The sequence below is a fragment of the Oncorhynchus kisutch genome, linkage group LG18 (assembly GCF_002021735.2).
Source record: "Oncorhynchus kisutch isolate 150728-3 linkage group LG18, Okis_V2, whole genome shotgun sequence".
NCBI classification, from domain to species: domain Eukaryota; kingdom Metazoa; phylum Chordata; class Actinopteri; order Salmoniformes; family Salmonidae; genus Oncorhynchus; species Oncorhynchus kisutch.
Genome location: NC_034191.2, coordinates 19,961,051 through 19,983,510, shown reverse-complemented (window position 1 = coordinate 19,983,510; position 22,460 = coordinate 19,961,051). Strand labels below are relative to the sequence as shown.

Below are 22,460 nucleotides of genomic sequence, written 5' to 3'. Positions count from 1 at the left end.
AGCATGCCTGATAACTTGCGTAACTGGCTACTAGTACACTCCAAAGATATGCCTAACCTGATGCTTCATGAGTACTACAGCGAGAATGAAGATGACAACAGAAATAATGCAAATGTATCCTGAAAGTATCAGCTTTCAGGTAAGATCCAATGGCAGACTGTGTTGAAGTAATAATGTTTATTGCAACAACAGGGGCAGGCAAACGACAGGCCAAGACAGGCAGGGGTCGATAATCCAGAATAGTGGGGCCAAGGTACAGGACGGCAGGCAGGCCCAGGGTCAGGTCAGGCAGATGTCGGAAATCCAGAGAAGGGCCAAAGGCACAGGACGGCAGGCATGCTGTCAGGACAGACAAGGGTCAAAACCAGGAGGGTGAGACTGGGGAAAAGCATGAGACAAAGAGCTGAGACAAAATGCTGGTTGATTTGAACAAACAAGATGAACTGGCACAGACAGACAGAAAACACAGGTATAAATACCCAGGGGTAAGTGGGGAAGATGAGCGGGTGGAGAGAAGCACAAGGTCAGGTGAAACAAATCAGGGCATGACCGAAGGGGGCAATCTGGGATAAACCAGACGACAAAATGGATTGCCCCAGCCAATAGATGCATCACAATAATACACAATTTACGTCAACTGTAAAATCAGCACATATTTAATGAATAAATACACAAGTGTTCATGTAAAAGCCTCAGCGTGGGTTAAAGATCTGCATAAACGTTCTGTCTGCCATCATACTGTGATGCTCATTGAAAATGAGTGGAAGGGGTGGCTAGTGTTGCCTCTATGGCACAGTGACCTCACAGTGTGCTCTTGCCAATAGCAATAGTAGCAACCATGCCAACGATTATGTGCAGATAAGAGACTTAACACGACATTGTTAGCACTACATTCACCTCGCAAGGGGTGAAGAGCCTAAACATGCATATTGCTCCCACAGATGCAGTATCAGCAGCCATGCCATAATGCAACACTGTGTGAAGATAATTAAACAAGAATATTAGAGTTTACAAGCATCACCACAGCATTGAATTATGTAAGACACAACAAAATGCAACAGAAGATCAATTAAAAACAGGATCTAATACATAATACTAGAATGAAGCAATCACTACAGTTAGCATACAGTATAATTGCACATGGTAGAATAGTTGTCACTAAAAACTACTAGACTACGAGATGGACCGACAGGGAGCCGACTACCTATGTAGAAGGCATGACGTGATTAGACATGGTTAATAAATACAGGGGCTAAACCTACTGCTGCCTATAAGATGACTAATGTGACTGAAAGACAGTGTAAATGAACCGCTGATACTGTAGTGTCTTGCAGCGGTCTCGTGAACTGCACCACACATAATTGAGTAAGCTACATGAGACCAAATACTATCAAATCGGCGTGATAAGCACCATCTCCTTGCTCATATCAAATTGAACCAACAATGCGGTTTTAAGAAAAACAAGTTAAGAAAAAATGGACAAGTAAAAAACAACAAATAATTGAAGAGCAGCAGTAAAATAACATTAGCGAGGCTATATACAGGGAGTGCCGGTACAATGTGTGAAAGACAGGTAAGTCGAGGTAAAGTGACTATGCATAGATGATAATGAACAGAGAAGCAGCAGTGTAAAAGAGGGAGGTGGGGTGGGGGGCAATGCAAATAGTCTGGGTAACCATTTGAATAGCTGTTCAGGAGTCTTATGTCTTGGGGGTAGAAGCTGTTAAGGAGCCTTTTGGACCTAGACTTGGCGCTCCAGTACCGCTTGCAGAGAGAACAGTCTATAACTAGGGTGGCTGGAGTCTTTGACAATTTTTAGGGCCTTCCTCTGACACTGTCTGATATGGAGGTCCTGGATGGCAGGAAACTTGGCCCCAGTGATGTACTGGGCCGTTCACACTACCCTCTGTAGTGCCTTGCAGTTGGAGGCTGAGCAGTTGCCATACCTGGCAGTGATGCTCTTGATGGTGCAGCTGTACAACTTTTTGAGGGTCTGAGGACCCATGCCAAATCTTTTGTCTCCTGAGGGGAATAGATTTTGTCATGCCCTCTTCACGACTGTCTTGGTGTGCTTGGACAATGTTAGTTTGTTGGTGATGTGGACACCAAAGAATTTGAAGCTCTGTCTGCTCCACTACAGCCCTGTCGATGAGCATGCGCCCATTCTCAGTCTTCCTTTTCCTGTTGTCCATAATCATCTCCTTTTGTCTTGATCACGTTGAGAGAGAGAGGTTGTTATCCTGGCACCATTCAGCCAGGTCTCTGACCTCCCTAAAGTCTGTCTCATCGTTGTCGGTGATCATGCCTACCACCTGTTGTCGTCAAACTTAATGGTGATGTTGTAGTCGTGCCTGGCCATGCAGTCATAAGTGAACAGGGAGTAGAGGAGGGGACTGAGCACGCACCCCTGAGGGGCCCCCGTGTTGAGTATCAGCATGGCGCATGTGTTGTTACCTACCCTTACCACCTGGAGGCGGCCCGTCAGGAAGTCCAGGAACCAGTTGCAGAGGGAGGTGTTTAATCCCAGGGTCCTTAGTGATGAGTTTGAGGGCACTATGGTGTTGAAAGCTGAGCTGTAGTGAATGAATAGAATTCTGACATAAGTGTTCCTTTTGTCTGGGTGGGAATGGGCAGTGTGGATTGCAATAGAGATTGCATCATCTGTGGATCTGATGGGTTGGTATACAAATTGGAGTGGGTCTAGGGTTTCTGGGATGATGGTGTTGATGTGAACCATGACCAGCCTTTCAAAGCACTTCATGGCTACAGACGTGAGTGCTACGGGGCGGTAGTAATTTAGGCAGGTTTCCTTAGTGTTCTTGGACACAGGGACTATGGTGGTCTGCTTAAAACATGTTGGTATTACAGACTCAGTCAGGGACAGGTTGAAAATGTCAGTGAAAACACTTGCCAGTTGGTCAGCGCATGCTCAGAGTACACGTTCTGGTAATCCGTCTGTACCTGCGGACTTGTGAATGTTGACCTGTTTAAAGTTCTAGCTCACACTGGCAACAGAGAGCGTGATCATGCAGTCATCAAGAAACATTGCTTCTCACTGTATATCAACACACATTAGGCTAGCGCATGCTACTTTCTCCTATATGGATGAGGGCAGATTCTCCGTGATGGGGTGTGTAAACCGAGAGCACAGACTCTGCCTGAAGCTGGCATGGGAACTCTCAAAGTATACAATAGTCCCAAGACTAATCTACTAGCTAGCTAGTTGTAGCCACTATTGACTGCCAACAGTAGAGCAGCGACATGGATTGATCCTCAGTCAATGACGTCCCCTCAGCAGGTAGATGTGCTACGTGAGCATATTGAGCGACGCGGGCGAAGTTAACAGCTTGCGAGCATTTGCTAACAACATTTAATATCAGAAAACAGTAGCATAACGAGTAACTGCTAGCTACAGGAGCGTTGGTACAATAAGCATAGTATCAATTCAGTAGCAGGATTTTTTTTTTCACCTTTTATTTAACCAGGTAGGCCAGTTGAGAACAAGTTCTCATTTACAACTGCGACCTGGCCAAGATAAAGCAAAGCAGTGCGACTAAAACAACAGAGTTACACATGGGATAGACAAACGTACAGTCAATAACACAATAGAAAAATCTGTATGCAGTGTGTGCTAATGAAGTAAGGAGGTAAGGTAATAAATAGGCCATAGTGGCGAAGTAATTACAATTTAGCAATTAACACTGGAGTGATAGATGTGCAGTTGAGGATGTGCAAGTAGAAATACTGGTGTGCAAAAGAGCAGGAAAACAAAAACAAATATTGGATGAGGTAGGTAGTTGGTTGGATGGGCTATTTACAGATGGGCTATGTACAGCTGCAGCAATCGGTAAGCTGCTTAAAGTTAGTGAGGGAGATATAAGTCTCCAACTTTAGTGATTTTTGCAATTCGTTCCAGTCATTGGCAGCAGAGAACTGGAAGGAAAGGCGGCCAAAGGGGGTGTTGGCTTTGGGGATGACCAGTGAAATATACCTGCTGGAGCGCGTGCTACATGTGGGAGTTGCTATGGTGACCTGAGATGAGATAAGGCAGAGCTTTACCTAGCAAATACTTATAGATGACCTGGAGCCAGTGGGTTTGGAGACGAATATGTAGCGAGGACCAACCAACAAAAGCATACAGGTCGCAGTGGTGGGTGGTATATGGAGCTTTAGTGACAAAAGGTATGGCACTGTGATAGACTGCATCCAATTTGATGAGTAGAGTGTTGGAGGCTATTTTGTAAATGACATCACCGAAGTCGAGGCTCGGTAGGATAGTCAGTTTTACAAGGGTATGTTTAGCAGCATGAATGAAGGAGGCTTTGTTGCGAAATAAGAAGCCAATTCTAGATTTAATTTTGGATTGGAGATGCTTAATATGAGTTTGGAAGGAGAGTTTACAGTCTAGCCAGACACCTAGGTATTTGTAGTTATCCACATATTCTAAGTCCGAACCGTCCAGAGTAGTGATGCTAGTCGGGTAGGCAGGTTCGGGCAGCGATCGATTGAAGAGCATGCCTTTCGTTGTACTAGCATTGAAGAGCAGTTGTATGGCATTGAAGCTCGTTTGGAGGTTTGTTAACTTCTTATGGATGAAATCCCGTTAATGGGATCGATTTGACAACAGCCAGTGAAAGTGCAGGGTGCCAAATTCAAACAGAAATCTCAGAATTAAAATTCCTCAAACATACAAGTATTATACACCATTTAAAAAAAAGTTGTTGTAAATACAGTCACAGTGTCCGATTTTAAAAAGGCTTTATGACAAAAGCATACCATGAGATTATGTTAGGTCAACACTCAAACACAGCCATTTTTCCAGCCAAAGAGAAGAGTCACAAAAAGCAGAAATAGAGATCAAATTAATCACTAACCTTTGATGATCTTCATCAGATGACACTCATAGGACTTCATGTTACACAATTACATGTATGTTTTGTTCGATAAAGTTCATATTTATATCCAAAAATCTCAGTTTACATTGGCCCGTTATGTTTAGTAATGTTTTGCTTCCAAAACATCCGGTGATTTTGCAGAGAGCCACATCAAAATACAGAAATACTCATCATAAATGTTGATGAAAATACAAGTGTTATACATGGAATTAAAGATATACTTCTCCTTAATGCAACTGCTCTGTCAGATTTCAAAAAAGCTCTGACACCAAAACAAGCCATACAGATACCTGCCATGTTGTGGAGTCAACAGAAGTCAGAAATAGCATTATAAATATTCACTTACCTTTTATCTTCATCAGAATGCACTCCAAGGAATCCCAGTTCCACAATAAATGGTTGTTTTGTTAGAAAAAGTCCATTTATGTCCAAATTCCTCCTGTTTTTTTCACGCGCTTAGTTCACAAATCCAAATTCATGAGGCGCAGGCACAATTAGTCCAGACGAAAAGTCAAAGTTATATTATAGTTTGTAGAAACGTGTTAAACGATGTATGTAATCAATCTTTAGGATGTTTTTAACATAAATCTTCAAAAATATTCCAACCGGACAATTCCTTTGTCTTTAGAAATGAAAAGGAACGCAGCTAGCTCTCACGCACATGACTGAGCTCATGGCATTCTGCCAGACCTCTTAGTCAAACAGCTCTTATTCGCTCCCCCTTCACAGTAGAAGCCTGAAACCATGTTCTAAAGACTGTTGACATCTAGTGGAAGCCTTGAAGTGCAATCGGACCAAATTTCCACTGTATATTGGATAGGCAAAGACTTGAAAACCTACAAACCTCAGATTTTCCACTTCCTGGTAGATTTTTTTCTCAGGTTTTTGCCTGCCATTTGAGTTCACAGACATAATTCAAACAGTTTTAGAAACTCCAGAGTGTTTTCTATGCAAATCTACTAGTAATATGCATATCTTAGCTTCTGGGCCTGAGTAGCAGGCAGTTTACTCTGGGCACCTTATTCATCCAAGCTACTCAATACTGCCCCCCCATCCATAAGAAGTTAACACAGTGTCGAAAGAAGGGTCACATGTATACTGAATGGTGTTGTCTGCGTAGAGGTGGATCAAAGAATCACCCACAGCAAGAGCGACGTCATTGATATATACAGTCTATATCTCCATAGACTTTACAGTGTCCCAAAACGTTTTGTAATTAGTACTGCAGGATGTGAATTTCTGTTTGAAAAAGCTAGACTTTGCTTTCCTAACTGACTGTGTATATTGGTTCCTGTTCTTCTGAGTGTATGTCCAGAATATGCGTGTGCGGACACACACACACACAATATACATTTAGACATGTAATATACACATAATAAATATTTAAACCAGCATGTTATTTGCAAACTAATTAAATACATCTCATCTTTAATCTCCATAGCTATACTACAGGGAGCAATAAATAAATGTAGAGATGTATAAATGAAGAAAGGTTTTGAAAGCAAGGGAGAGAGATCGAGGTAAAGACAGAGAATCAGGCATTGAGGAGTAGAGATAGACTTTCAACTTTCTATGCTTGTTCCACTTGGGCCTTGGGAGACAGAGGGAATGAGAGGGAGGGAATCTTTGACTCATCTCTCTGTACTCTGAAGATGAGAGACAACTGGTGTGTGTGTGTGTGTGTGAAGGGATGGGGGTCTGGGGGACCGGAGCAATGAAGAATCTTTGAAGCAGACCTTCAAGTCCCCTCGAGTGGAGCACTCTTTTGCTGCATAACCCTGTCTGTCTCTCAGTCCGTCTCCCCTTAATCTTCTGCTCCCTCTAGCCTCTCTCCTTCCCTCATCTGCTCTCTCTTCCCCCCTCCTCTCTGTGTTGTATCTGTACTGTATATGAATATGCCGCATTTTATGGCATACTAATTCTGTGTGTGTGTATTAAGTACACATCAACACTCGCCCCTCTCTGTTTCACTAACATGCTGCTTAAAGGAGCCAAACCTCATTGGAAACAAGGTAAATCATGGCTGGAGTTGAAGGGCAGAATATCCACCATAACTTCCTCCTCTCCTGGACTCCATATCCCATCTCTCTACCACCTGTCCATATTACATCTGTAATCCATCTGTAGTCCCATGCTATACTGTGTTTGTAGAAATTGTATTTCATTCGACCGTACCCTGTGGTTGTTTGGGCAGTGTCACAGATCCAATCTCTCGGTGCCTTCTAGCAAAGTAAAGAAAGTCAATTTTATCAAATCTGAATTTTTGTAAACTTCATTTTATTTGCAGGAATGTTCTCTGCTATTTTGATTGCTGAGAAATATAACCTATGAGAGTTTGTGGTTGCGTATGCCGATTTCATTTAGTTTTTTGCGATTCCACACAAATTACTCCATGCATTTGTTAATTCAAATATTACCTACAAAGTGATCATTTTTAGGAATAAAAGCTTCAGCGCTCAAGCAAAGTTGAAGAAATGTAAATGGTTGCTTACATTATTTGTCCTCATAATTGGAGATAGGCAAACATTTTAACTCTGCATTTCACAAACTCGGTCCTGGGGACCCCAAGGGGTGCACGTTTTGGTTTTCCCCTAGCACTACACAGCTGAATCCAAGCATGCACCTCTTGGGGTCCCCAGGACCGAGTTTGCGAATTAATGAAATGTACCGATTGATTCTTTTAGTATTTGAATTATAAGTGCCTCATGAGCTTAGTTCAAATTTCGCCCCTCATCAGAACCCAAAATATAAGCTTGTTACACTCCAATGTTTGTTAACAAAGTAAATGCAAACAAACAATTATAACTTCAAAACATGATATCATGGATGGTCAGTCCTTGCTAATTGCTATTTGCTATCAGTCATTACTGAGGCCTGCCCTGGGGGAGGTCAGTGGGCTGACTTATTGATTTAAATCCAGTTGATATTGCTCTTCGTCCTGTTTATTATTTTGTAAATAATGTAGTAGCCTACTTTGGGTGCTTATTTATTACCCATTTTTGCACATAGTGCCTTCGGAAAGTATTCAGACACCTTGACTTTTTCTACATTACGTTACAGCCTTATTCTAAAATTGATTAAATAAAAAAAATCCTCACCAATCTACACAGAATACCCAATAATGATGAAGCGAAAACAGTTTTTTAAACATTTTGGCAAATGTATTACAAATAAAAAAACGGATGCCTTATTTACATAAGTATTCAGACCCTGTGTTATGAGACTCGAAATTGAGCTCCAGTGCATCCTGTTTCCATTGATCTACCTTGATGTGTCTACAACTTGATTGGCGTCCATCTGTGGTAAATTCAATTGCTTGGACATGATTTGGAAAGGCACACACCTATATACACATATAATGTCCCACAGTTGACAGTGCATGTCAGAGAAAAAAAACAAGCAATGAGGTCGAAGGAATTGTCCTTAGACCTCTGAGATGACAGGATTGTGTGAGGCACAGATCTGGGGAAGGGTACCAAAACATTAATGCAGCATTGAAGGTCCCAAAGAACACAGTGACCTCCATCATTCTTAATTGGAAGAAGTTTGGAATCACCAAGACTCTTCCTAGAGAAGGCCGCCCAGCCAAACTGAGCAATCGGGGGAGAAGGGCCTTGGTCAGGGAGGTGACCAAGAACCTGATGGTCACTCTGACAGAGCTCCAGAGTTCCTCTATGGAGATGGGAGAACCTTCCAGAAGGACAGCCATCTCTGCAGCACTCCACCAATCAGGCCTTTATGGTAGTGGCCACTCCTCAGTAAAAGTTACATGACAGCCTGCTTGGAGTTTGCCAAAAGGCACCTAAAGACTCTCAGGCAATGACAAACAGTATTCTCTGGTCTGATGAAACCAAGATTGAACTCTTTGGCCTGAATGCCAAGCGTCACTTCTGGAGGAAACCTGGCACTATCCCTACGGTGAAGCATGGTGGTGGCAGCATCATGCTGTGGGGATGTTTGTCAGTGGCAGTAACTGGGAGACTAGTCAGGATCGAAGCAAAGATGAATGGAGAAAAGTACAGAGGTCCTTGATGAAAACCTGCTCCAGAGAGCTCAGGACCTCAGACTGGGGCAAAGGTTCACCTTCCAACAGGACAATGAGCCTAAGGACACAGCCAAGACAGCGCAGGCGTGGCTTTGGGACAAGTCTCTAAATGTCCTTGAGTGGCCCAGCCAGAGCCCGGACTTGAACCCGATCGAACATCTCTGGAGAGACCTGAAAATAGCTGTGCAACCTGACAGAGCTTGAGATGATCTGCAGAGAAGAATGGGAGAAACTCCCCAAATACAGATGTGCCGAGCTTGTAATGCCATACCCAAGAAGACTCAAGGCTGTAATCGCTGCCAAAGTTGCTTCAACAAAGTATTGAGTAAAGGGTCTGAATACTTATGCAAATGTAATATTTCCTTTTTTTAATATAAGTTAGCAAAAACTTCAAAAAAACAGTTTTTCCCTTTGTCATTATGGGGCATTGTGTGTAGATTTGATGATGGGAAAAAACGATTTAATCATTTTTAGAATAAGGCTGTAACGTAACAAAATTTGGAAAAGGTCAAGGAGTCTGAATACTTTCTGAAGGCACTGTAAAAGCCCTCACCGTGGACAGAAAAAAGCAACATCCTTGTCTGCCTCCTTCCACACTGCTAAGCCTACATCCCGACAACGTGTGTGTGTGTGTGTGTGTGTGTGTGTGTGTGTGTGTGTGTGTGTGTGTGTGTGTGAACACACCTCTCCCTATGTGTTAACAGAATGAGTCGAGAAACATTGAGATGTTGGCAGCTGCCTGTGCTGTGGGGGTGGGCTGCTGTTTCGCTGCCCCTATAGGAGGTGAGTGGCACCAACTGGTTGAATCAATGTTGTTTCAGTGTAATTTGTCATCTTATTGGGACGTGGAATCTATTTGATTTGAAAAAAAGTCAGCAATGTAAACTGTTTTGAGGTGGAAATTTCAAAAACAGGATTGTCATCATGGTAACCAAATATTAACATCGACACTCTTGTATAAATGTTTAATTTGTACCTTTAAAACAGTCAGATCTTCAATTCGGTTACTATCAGAAAAATATGTATACGCTGCAGCACCTCCTACTGGACAATTAATATATCTACAGCTGCCCTTTGGTCTACCATCCAGGGTTTTCACATGTCATAGCTAAGCAGGGCTAGGCTGCTTGTCTTTGACTATTACCAATGTGCTTTCGTGAAAATGATTGACAGATCTCCAATGAATAATTAAATAGTCACTGTAGCTATCAGTCATTCCAAGGGGTAGGATTAACAGAGCAAATGAAATGTCACCATGCTATATCACTCATATCATCAATGATGCTATTTAGGTTTGTATACTATTTCCAAAGTCATCAACTACTGTCTCAATTCAACCCAGGATTCAACTAAAAATAGAGTACATAGACCTGTGGTTTCAATCTCTGGTTGATATCAAATGTAATTTAGTGATATTGAATTGTTTGGTTATCAACACAACCAAATATCAACATTTGAAGGCGCTATATCTTCTACATAGTTCAATCTGTGCCACTGACTTTGAATTCCAGTTTGTCTGATATGTTGGATTCATGTCTCCATCTCAACAAAACATCTGTTAAAGAATATAACTAAATCAAACGTGAATTTAAATTGCATTTAAACTTTGGTTTGATTTGATTTAGTGATAACACATTGAAATTCAACTAACTTTTGGCAGTCTTTTTGAGTGGATGAATGTATAGGTTGTAATCAACGTCTCAAACAAATATGACCCAATTATCCACTTTGAAATGATGTGGTGTGCCCAGTGGGATAACACTCACTGACTGATACTGGTTGGGTTGGAGATTGCAAGGTTCACTCCTTCCCCCTTCACTCCCCTGATTGGAGTATAGCTACTTTGATCATGTTCCTGAGAAATTGATTATGTGTGTGTGTTTTGTAGGTGTGCTGTTCAGTATTGAGGTAACATCTACGTTCTTTGCGGTGAGGAATTACTGGAGAGGGTTCTTCGCTGCCACCTTCAGTGCCTTCATCTTCAGAGTCCTGGCCGTGTGGAATAGAGACGAGGGTAAGACCGGTCTACATGTATACTGATCAAAAATATCAACGGAACATGTAAAGTGTTTGTTTCATGAGCTGAAATAAAAGATCACCGAAATTTTCAATACACACAAAACGCTTATTTCTCTCAAATTTGGTGCACAAATTTGTTTTACGTCCCTGTTAGTGAGCTTTTCTCTTTTGCCAAGATAATCCATCCACCTGACAGGTGTGGCATATCAAGAAGCTGATTAAATAGCATGATCATTACAGCCACCTGGACAGCTGATGAAACTGGGTTTGCACAACTGAAGCAATTTCTGCACAAACTGTTTCAGGGAAGCTCATCTGCATGCTTGACGTCCTCACCAGGGTCTTGACCTGTGCAGTTCGATATCATAACCGACTTCAATGGGCAATTGCTCACCTTCGATGGCCACTGGCACTCTAGAGAAGTGTGCTCTTCATGCATGAATCCCGGTTTCAACTTTACCAGACAGATTGCATTGAATGGGCAAGCGGTTTGCTGATGTCAACGTTGTGAACGTGCCCCATGTTGGTGGGGGGGTTATGGTATGGGCAGGCATAAGTTACGGACAAGGAACACAATGTGCATTCAAATTGGCATCGTTAAAATGCAAGAGATACCGTGACGAGCTCCTTGGGCCCATTGTTGTGCCATTCCTCCGCCGCCATCACCTCATGTTTCAGCATGATAAAGCACGGCCCCATGTGGAAAGGATCTGTACACAATTCCTGGATGCTGAAAATGTCCCAGTTCTTCCATGGCCTGCATATTCACCAGATATGTCACCAATTGGGCATGTTTGGGATGCTCTGGATAAACATGTACGACAGCATGTTCCAGTTCCCACCAATATCCAGCAACTTCACACAGTCATTGATGAGAAGTAGGACAACATTCCACAATCAACAGCCTGATCAACTCTATGCGAAGGAGATGTAGTGCTGCATGAGGAAAATGGTGGTCACACCATATACTGACTGGTTTTCTGATCCACGCACCCACCTTTTTTTAAGGTGTCTGTGACAAACAGATGGATATCTGTGTTCCCAGTCATGTGAAATCTGTAGCTTACTTTTGATTTCACCTCATTTTAACATTCTGTCATAAAGGGCACATGTCCAACTTCATAAACTACTTTTCCCATCTCAGGAGGTTAAATGAAAAATTAGTCAATTATGTGCCTATAAAGTGTCAAATAAAGAAATAAAGTAGCAGGGTTGTTAAATCGGGCATAAAGCCCCTTGTGACATTGTGTGCAAGCATCACAAAATAGTTCTACCCTGTCTATCTATGGGTAACAGGTTGTCGTGTTATGTTCGATCTGCTAGGTTTTCCACCACAAAACACCAGAAAATGGCCAAAAAGAGTACAACCAGCTAACCAGCTAACCTCCGAAGGTTTGACTATTGGATATGAAATGTTTCCGTTCACGTTACAGGTTGGACATTCAAACGAGGCACAGACGTAAATGAATAACATTAAATAAATAATAATGTTCAGAACTGAATTTGTCAATGCAACAGTATAATTAGGGCTTTACAATGATGGTGAAAATTGAGAAATGTCGGTGTTAAGTGGGTTAAAATCTTCCAAGAAGTCAGAGGGTGCACGGAGGGACATATCAAAATGCTGTTTGGGCCCTTTAGCAAGACTTTATTCATATTAAAAATCAGATTTATAGAATTATCCATGTGGTCTATATTTAAGGGCACTTCATTAAATATAACAGGCTTTTAAAATTCAATATTGGTGCACAATTTCTACTTAAATATTCAAGAGACGTAAAAGGCACTCGTTTCGTGGAATGACCAATATGCTGTATTGCCCCAATCAAACATTGAGGTAAGGTCAGTACTGTGTATATAGCCCTTTAAAAACATTTTGATAACGATGAATCACACTCTATTTCCATCCCTCCCTCCTACACAGAGACCATCACAGCTCTGTTTAAAACCCGTTTCCGTCTGGACTTCCCCTTTGACCTCCAGGAGCTCCCAGCCTTCGCTGTCATTGGGTGAGTCTAAGTTGTCCTCAATTAGCCAGTGAGCTCTTTGTTGCCTCTGTTAGCCAGTGTGCTCTTTGTTGCCTCTGTTAGCCAGTGAGCTCTTTGTTGCCTCTGTTAGCCAGTGAGCTCTTTGTTGCCTCTGTTAGCCAGTGAGCTCTTTGTTGCCTCTGTTAGCCAGTGTGCTCTTTGTTGCCTCTGTTAGCCAGTGAGCTCTTTGTTGTCTCTGTTAGCCAGTGTGCTCTTTGTTGCCTCTGTTAGCCAGTGTGCTCTTTGTTGCCTCTGTTAGCCAGTGTGCTCTTTGTTGTCTCTGTTAGCCAGTGTGCTCTTTGTTGCCTCTGTTAGCCAGTGAGCTCTTCGTTGCCTCTGTTAGCCAGTGAAAGCTGGTGTGAGTGTATAGGAGGATAGCCTCCTGACGTTAGTCACCTAACATGGATAATTCAGCCAGTGAGGTGGTGCATTTAGGACGTCTTATTTTAGCTTGCTGTTACCGTAGTAGCGTAGCCTCCGGGCTTACCACAGAACTGAATTAGACCAGAGCCTCTCAGGGGAGAGGGAGGGGGAGAGAGAGGGGGCTGCTGGGGAGATAGAGAGAACGAGGAGCTCCCCTCTATCTCTCTATTTCCATCTCAGATGAAAGAACAGCCCTGTGCTTAACTCTGCATGGGCTCCCAAAGAGAAGAAAATCCCCCCTTTTTTTCTCCCTTTTGTCTGGAGGATGTCCTCCCACTTGGGATCTGAGCAGAACATAATCGAACAAAACACTGCTTCCAGAGAACAGCAGTCTTATCACACTTTTAGAGAGAGTTTGTGTGTCTGTATGCCCCTGTATGTTTTTATTTCAGTACTCTCTCCCTCTCAGATGTCTTATGGGGAAACTGAAACACTGACCAATTTAACTCGGACAGCGCGAGAGCGGGGGAAGTTTGTCGTCTCTGCTACATAATAGCTGGGGCAAAAGCGGTACACCGCTTCTAGCCTCTGGATTTATGTTTCAAACTTTCACTGGTACCCATGTGGTGTTCTGAGAATATACACACACACATTCATACATACATTTCAGACAATGGCTTTAAAACGTGTACAAATTATTCTACCTCATCTATTCATCATTTATTCAGGAGTATTTGACAGAATTAATTATGCAGGAACATGAATTTATGAGCGTTCATATACTTGGCTGTAGCTGAGGAGGAACTTTGGAAAGTACTTCTTAAAGGGCCTTGCTTGGTTCTAGTGGGTGGAGAAACTCAGTATCTCTCTCCTACTACCTCTTACACAAAGTGTACACATACTTGGTTCTTATTTAAAACACAAGCTTATATACATAAACCTGTAAACATTTCTCCAACTAATTTTCTGTTTTTAATCTCCCTGTCCCTCTTTTCTCCATTGCCCCCCTCCCTCTGCTTCCTCTCCTCTCTCAACACTCCATCCTCTCCCCCTCCACAGTATTGCCAGTGGTTTTGGCGGGGCATTGTTTGTCTACCTGAACAGATTGATAGTGCAGTTCATCAGGAAACAGAAGACCATCAACAAGTTCCTCATGAAGAAGTAAGTCATGATGTCATCGTCAGACAGCAACCCCTACTGGGTCCCAGAGAGTCCCTCTATCCTACTGTCACACACACAGATAGATTATGCTGTGAAAGCAGCTCCTTTGATGCAGATCTCTCCACAGCAGAGATAAATGAAGACATTCATCTTGACAAGTGTTTATTAATGAATGGTGTTTACTCATCTCCCTACCAGACTGATGAATTAACAATCCTCAGACTTCTAAATTAATGTAATGTTCTGTATATCACTCAGCCATGTGAAGGGTTTGTGGACAGTTTGGTTTTGAAGAATAAACAGGAATGACTAAACACCCTCTTGCCTCCTCCTTTCACCCTCCCATTTTTCTCCTCTCCCCCTCCCCCTCCCTCCCTATTCTACTCTCCCCTCACCCACCCTCCCTCCCTCCTACTCTCTTCTCCCTCTCACCCTCCCTCTTTTCTCTTCTCTCCCCCTCCCCCTCCCTCCTATTCTACTCTCCCCTCACCCACCCTCCCTCCCTCCTACTCTCTTCTCCCTCTCACCCTCCCTCTTTTCTCTTCTCACCCTCCCTCCCTCTCTCCTACTCCCCTCTCACCCTTCCTCTTTTCTCTCTCCTCTTCTCTCAGGCGTCTTCTGTACCCAGCCCTGGTCACTCTGCTGGTGTCTACGCTAACCTTTCCCCCTGGCTTCGGACAGTTCATGGCAGGCAAGGTTAGTTCCTCTAAGCCACACCATGGCCGGTGGGGTCTGGTTATAATCTCACAGGAAAATCAGAGTGAGAGGAGAGTCAGGAGAGCGAGCCCCAGTCTCTCTAACGCCATTTCATTATTCCTTTCCTCCATCTCCAACCCTATTTCTCTCTGTAATGAGAGGGTGAGTCAGACTCTTGGTGTATTTCTGCCACAATAAGTTGTTGATTCCAAAATCACCCCCTAGCACCTACCCCATGGCACTTCATGTCGATTGGGATAGCACTAATGTAATAGCTTCTCCTTGCCCTCTGAAAGGAATAATTTGTGCTGTGTTGCTTATACCTATCCAATCATATCTTTCATATCTGCTTCAATGCTTTGGGTAGGAGCTTGGGACCAATATGGGATATATATATAGTACCAGTCAAGTTTCAAGACATCTACTCATTCAAGGGTTTTTCTTTATTTTGACTTTCTTCATTGTAGAATAATAGTGAAGACATCAAAACTATGAAATAACACATATGGAATCATGTAGTATGAAAAACAGTGTTTAACAAATCAAAATATATGTTACATTTGAGATTCTTCAAAGTAGCCAACCTTTGCCTTGATGACAGCTTTTCACACTCTTGGCATTCTCAACCAAGTAACAGGTGTGCTAAGCTTGTAGCGTCATACCCAAGGCTGTAATCGTTTAAAAAGGTGCTTCAACAAAGTAAAGGGTCTGAATACTTACTTTTCAATTCGGGAGGTTACATACAATTTCCAACCACTCCACAAGTTTCTTGTTAACAAACTATAGTTTTGGGAAGTCAGTTAGGACATCTACTTTGTGCATGACACAAGTAATTTTTCCAACAATTGTTTACAGACAGATTATTTCACTTATAATTCACTGTATCACAATTCCAGTGGGTCAGACGTTTACATACACTAAGTTGACTGTGCCTTTAAACAGCTTGGGAAATATCAGAAAATTATGTTATGGCTTTAAAAGCTTCTGATAGGCTAATTGACATAATTTGAGTAAATGTACCTGTAGCTGTATTTCAAGGCCTACCTTCAAACTCCAAAATCATTGGTAAATCAAAAGAAATAAGCCAAGACCTCAGAAAAAAATTGTAGACCTCCACAAGTCTGGTTCATCCTTGGAAGCAATTTCCAAACACCTGAAGGTACCACGTTCATCTGTACAAACAATAGTACGCAAGTATAAACACCATGGGACTACGCAGCCGTCATACCACTCAGGAAGGAGACTCATTCTGTCTCCTAGAGGTGAACGTACTTTGCTGCGAAAAGTGCAAATCATTCCCAGAACAACAGCAAAGGACCTTTTTTTAAATGTTATTTGTATTTATTTATCCATTATATTACCAGGTAAGTTGACTGAGAACATGTTCTCATTTGCAGCAACGACCTGGGGAATAGTTACAGGGGAGAGGAGGGGGATGAATGAGCCAGTTGTAAACTGGGGATTATTAGGTGACCGTGATGGTTTGAGGGCCAGATTGGGAATTTAGCCAGGACACCGGGGTTAACACCCCTACTCTTACGATAAGTGCCATGGGATCTTTAATGACCTCAGAGAGTCAGGACACCCGTTTAACGTCCCATACAAAAGACGGCACCCTACACAGGGCAGTGTCCCCAATCACTTTGGGCATTGGGATATTTTTTGGGACCAGAGGAAAGAGTGCCTCCTACTGGCCCTCCCACACTTCCAGCAGCATCTGGTGTCTTATCCAGGAACTGACCAGGACCAACCCTGCTTAGCTTCAGAAGCAAGCCAGCAGTGGTATGCAGGGTGGTATGCTGCTGGCAAAGATACTGGAGGAAACAGGTACAAAAGTATCTACATCCACAGTAAAACAAGTCCTATATCGACATAACCTGAAAGGCCGCCAAGCAAGGAAGAAGCCACTGCTCCAAAACCACCATAAAAAAGCCAAACTACGGTTTGCAACTGCACATGGGGACAAAGATCGTACTTTTTGGAGAAATGTCCACTGGTCTGATGAAACAAAAATAAATATGACCCAGTAAACTTCTGACCCACTGGGAATGTGATGAAATAAATAGTTCTCTCTAATATTATTCTGACATTTCACATTCTTAAAACAAAGTGGTGATCCTAACTGACCTAAGAGGGAATTTTTACTAGGATTAAATGTCAGGAATTGTGAAACTGAGTTTAAGTGTATTTGGCCAAGGTGTATGTAACTTCCGACTTCAACTGTATGTAAATGTGATATTGTGATACATTTGCAAAATTTTCTAAAACCAATAAAAAAAAATTAAACATAATTATGGGATATTGTGTGTAGGTTGACGGTCAGAAAACAATTTGATTCATTTTAGAATAGGGCTGTAACATTACAAAATGTTGAAAAAGTGAAGGGGTCTGAATACTTTTTCCGAATGCACTGTAATGTCACTTCCTGTTTCCCCCATGCAGCTTACCCAGAAGGAGTCTCTGGTGACGTTGCTAGATAACCGGACATGGGCCCAGCAGGGCATAGCCGAGGGGTTTGACTACATCGGCAACTCCCAGGCCTGGAATCACCCCCAGGTCAACGTCTTTGTTACCCTTGTCCTCTTCATCGTCATGAAGGTAGGCACACCATCATCCACTTTGTTTTCATCTCTCCTCCTCTTTATGATCACCAATTCTTTTTTAAATTCCCTGTTACCTTTCTCCTTCCCTACTACATGTGGCGTGTCTCAATAGTCTGAAGTAACGTCCTTCCCACTGACATGACAGGTGAAGGTAATATAGTCCCAGCCCAGTGTTGTATGAGGGCTAGGCTTGTGGCGTATTGAAACCCAGCCCAGTGTATTGGGGGCAGGTGAAGCAGCATGTTATTACCTTGTTGGGATTTGATTAGGTTTTTATGTAACCTTTGTTTATCCAGGTTGTTCCATCTAGCATCTCAAATGAAATGTCCCCTTTTAAAAAGAGAACCGCAGAACTGCTGTTGTAAATCTTGTTTGCTCGCTGCGTCGTGTGTATGTGAGAGAGAGAGAGAGGAAATAGGCTGTGTGTCGAGTAAACCAAGTGTGTAATGCAGTTAATGCCCCTGGATAGCGAGGAACCACAGAGGGATGGAGAGAGACAAAAGTGTGTGGGTGTGGAGAGGGACTGCGGGGAGTGCTAGAGCAGTAAAGTTATATAAGCTTTAGATATTGAGTGTGATGATCTTGCTGTAATAGAAGAGAAATACTCTACACTCTCTTTCTCTCCTTTGGTTTCTTGCTCATCCTAGCTCTCTCTTTTTTTGCCTTTTGTCTCTCTCCCAAAATCAGAAAAGAAAACGTCATTATACTTTGTGGAACAGTGAGATCAATCTACTCTACTTTATATTAATCTACTCCACTCGAACCAATTCTCTTTCTCTCTCTCCACTTCACCCCGGTCCCTCGTCCTGTCTCTCATTGATGGTGTGTCCATCTTCTCCTCTCCATCCTCTTCTTTCTCATCCTGATATCAGACACCTTTACTGTCCCCCCTCTGATGGTGCTGTCCCCCCCCCCCCTTTCCTTCAACGTCACTCCCAAGGGTGTAACTCGGTCATTCTAACTTTCTGTGTGTGTATGTGGCCCACTACTGTATATGGGACAGTATTTCTGCTCTATTTTTTGACGTTGTCACTAACTTTGTGTGTGTGCCCACTGTCCTCAATAGAGGGAGTATTTTTGGCCTTACATGCATATGTACTCAACTTCACATAGTTGCTGTTTTACAGAACTTAGACGCACACACACGCACGCACACACACTAACTCGGGCACACACGAAGCGTCTGCTGGGATGTCTAATTTCATTGTGTAATTTAAAGAGCTCAGAATTGTAGTTTCTCCCACACTATGCAAATGGCCCAAGCTTTTATTAGACAGTTCAATGGATAGATTTTCTCCTCTATATGATATTCCCTATAGCAGACTGACCGTTTTTAGCTAGCACACTGCATTAAGACAATGTTTTGACTCCTATAGTTCTACTCCAGCCCTCTGTTGGACGGTGGTGGCAGCCCAGTAATTGGAGTGGGAATAGGAGTAGGGCCCTTGGAGGCCCCTGGGGGGCCAGGTGATAGACTGTCCTCTGGTTCTGACACACACACACCCTTCTGATGACTGACACATTAAATGGAGTATAAATGTCCCTGCTACTGTGTCAGAACTTTTCCCCTTGACCCCACTTTCCTCCCCATCCCTCTCCCTCCTCTTTCTCCTTCTCTCTTTCTGTCAGTCATTTCCCCCTCTTTTTTTATTCTACTACATCTGTTTCCCTCTGATTCCCCTATTTCTTTTTTCCGTCCATCTCCTCTACTCCCTCGGCTCTCTTCCTCTTTCCCTTCCTTTTCTCTTCAGTCCTGTTTTTTACCTCCTTTATCTCCCTCTCTCACATCTAGCACTCCCACCCCTCTCTGTGGGATAAAATGAGCTGTTAATGACGGTTCAGCTGACGTCTTGTTCACATACGGTATGGGAATGCTGGAGCAGGTGTGAGCCCTCAGGAAGAAGTGTGTGTGTTCTCCAGCTCTGCCTCCCTATAAACCTTATAAACCGCTCCATTACCATACAAACCTCAATCTCGCTTTTACAGGAGATGACACTTTTTACCTGTGGCCCTGTGTGGCTTTTACTTTTACTGTGTGTCTGTGCAGTTGCCTGAGAAAGAGAGCAAGATAAGTGACAGAGGAGAACAGCGTTGGAGACCTGGAGGAAGCAAGAGTCAAAAGAAACTAGGAATAGTGACGTATGAAGGAGGAATAGGAGATGACTATAGCTGCTATGCGGTAGAATGTTACAGGAAGGATGTTGATAGGGTGGATGTTACAGTAGGATGTTGATGGCGTAGATGTTTCTGTTGTTTTGCAGTGATTGCATCAGCTATTTTATGACCACCTTCTGTGGTAATTTTATAAAGGTTATTGGTTCTGGCACAGAAGGTCAGTATTCAGGGATTCTGTGACTTGGGATAACGTTGTGTTTGCGTGTGTGTGATTGCGCGTGTTTGGTAGTTGAAGTCCCCTCTTGCAGCATCCCAAGGTTCCCCTGGTCTGAAAGTCGTATCTGAGGTATAGTAGGTGATATTCTACAGTGCTCGGAGGCCATGATGATATATTAATAATGAAGCCGTATGTCTGCTCATACCTGCGTGAGTCAGCAAGAGCATTGCTTAGGCAACTCCGTGACCGGAAGGAAAGAACCCAGGGTGACTGTCACTGGGCAGGAAGTCAACGTCACCACTGCCAGTCACCATGGGAATAGCTGCCCTGCCTGCTGCCACTGAAGGGGAAGTGATGTCATTACACGCTGCCAACATTATTTGCATCTCACCTGTGTGTGTTCCTGTAAGACAGAGGGGACTAATTACTAGAGAAGTAGAGCTTACCACGTCCAAATAATAATGTTATATCAAACACGGCAGTCGACAGAAACCAAGCCAGGTCTCCTCTCTTCTCATTAGAGAGAGAGGAACGGTGAAAAAGGATGGTGTTGGAAGAGTTGTGTTACTGTTAGGTAAGATTATTCATTTCTAGGGAACCCTGTAACCTTAAACTGAATAAGTGGATTGACTTACAGGTATGTCATCTGTGGACTGTCTGCTCTGTAATGCTGTGTGTGTGTCTTATAGAAGTAACACAAATACAAACTCACAGACACTCTTTATTTGGTTTATGTTTTTTGCTCTACCATTCTCTACACACACACACACACACACACCGTTCATACCTCTGTAATAACCTTAAGCCATTGTTATGAGTTTCCAGATTCCTTAAACCCCTCTCCCTTCTTAACTTCTTGCGTCGAGCCATCCCGGATCCGGGATCGTGAATACAGCCTCAAGCTCATTACCATAATGCAACGTTAACTATTCATGAAAATCGCAAATGAAATGAAATTAATATGCTAGCTCTCAAGCTTAGCCTTTTGTTAACAACACTGTCATCTCAGATTTTCAAAATATGCTTCTCAACCATAGCAAAACAAGCATTTGTGTAACAGCTAGCGCAGCTAGCATAGCATTTAGCGTTAGCATTAGCAGGCAACATTTTCACAAAAACCAGAAAATCATTCAAATAAAATCATTACCTTTGAAGAACTTCAGATGTTTTCAATGAGGAGACTCTCAGTTAGATAGCAAATGCTCAGTTTTTCCTGAAAGATTATTTGTTTAGGAGAAATTGCTCCGTTTGGTGTGTCACGTTTGGCTACCCCAAAAAAAAAAAATTCAGTCTTCAAAACGCCGAACTTTTTTCCAAATTAGCTCCATAATATCGACTGAAACATGATAAACGTTGTTTAGAATCAATCCTCAAGGTGTTTTTCACATATCTCTTCATGATATATCGTTCGTTGAAAGCCTCCTCTCAATCAGCAGCTTGTAGATTACGCACCAATTTAGACAAAGGACACCGGGCGGACCCCTGGAAAATGTAGTCTCTTATGGCCAATCTTCCAATGATATGCCTACAAATACGTCACAATGCTGCAGACACCTTGGAGAAACGATAGAAACGGCAGGCTCATTCCCGGCGCATTCACAGCCATATAAGGAGACAATGGAAAACAGAGCTTCAAAAATTCTGCCCATTTCCTGGTTGAAGTTTCATCTTGGTTTCGCCTGTAGCATGAGTTCTGTGGCACTCACAGATAATATCTTTGCAGTTTTGGAAACCTTAGAGTGTTTTCTTTCCAAATCTGCCAATTATATGCATAGTCGAGCATCTTTTCGTGACAAAATATTGCGCTTAAAACGGGCACGTTTTTTTATCCATAAATTAAAAGAGCGCCCCCTATATCCAAGAAGTTAAGGTGTGCCTAGCCAGACCAGGTGTTTTTGTGGAGCACCTTTTAGAGAAGTTACATTGGCGTTCCTGCCAACTGTTGATCAGAACATTTTCCATCATGGTGCATGGTAATTCAAATCAAATTGTATTTGTCACATGCGTCGAATACAACAGGTGTTAACAATCACTCAAAGGTGCAGAGCTAAGAGCCCCACGAGCAAAGTTGTGTCTCAGCTTTTATTCAAAAGTACAACCTCTTTATCTATTGCACCGTTAGCAGATGTGTGGAAACAATGGGTGGGTACATGGTGCAAAGAGACGATAATCACTAGTTTCATAACTATCTGCTGTCACCGGGTATAGTCTGAATGATTAGATCATGATACTGCTAATCATGCTATTCTCTGTTCTCCTCAGCATGTTTCCATTGGGATCCTGTAGATACTTAGTAACAGGATGTCACATACTGTGGTT

At 42.7% G+C, this 22,460-nt stretch overlaps 1 protein-coding gene across 2 annotated transcripts in view; it reads left to right on the top strand.

Annotated features, from left to right (window-relative positions):
• LOC109880507 (chloride channel protein 2) overlaps positions 1-22,460 on the top strand; it is a 197,224-nt gene that overhangs the window by 111,824 nt on the left and 62,940 nt on the right. For both annotated transcript variants that reach the window (XM_031795512.1, XM_031795513.1), the window contains exons 7-12: positions 9,645-9,723; positions 10,829-10,954; positions 12,884-12,968; positions 14,409-14,510; positions 15,122-15,206; positions 17,649-17,804. In XM_031795512.1, coding sequence (XP_031651372.1) covers positions 9,645-9,723; positions 10,829-10,954; positions 12,884-12,968; positions 14,409-14,510; positions 15,122-15,206; positions 17,649-17,804 — 633 coding nt within the window. The remainder of the gene's footprint in view (positions 1-9,644; positions 9,724-10,828; positions 10,955-12,883; positions 12,969-14,408; positions 14,511-15,121; positions 15,207-17,648; positions 17,805-22,460) is intronic.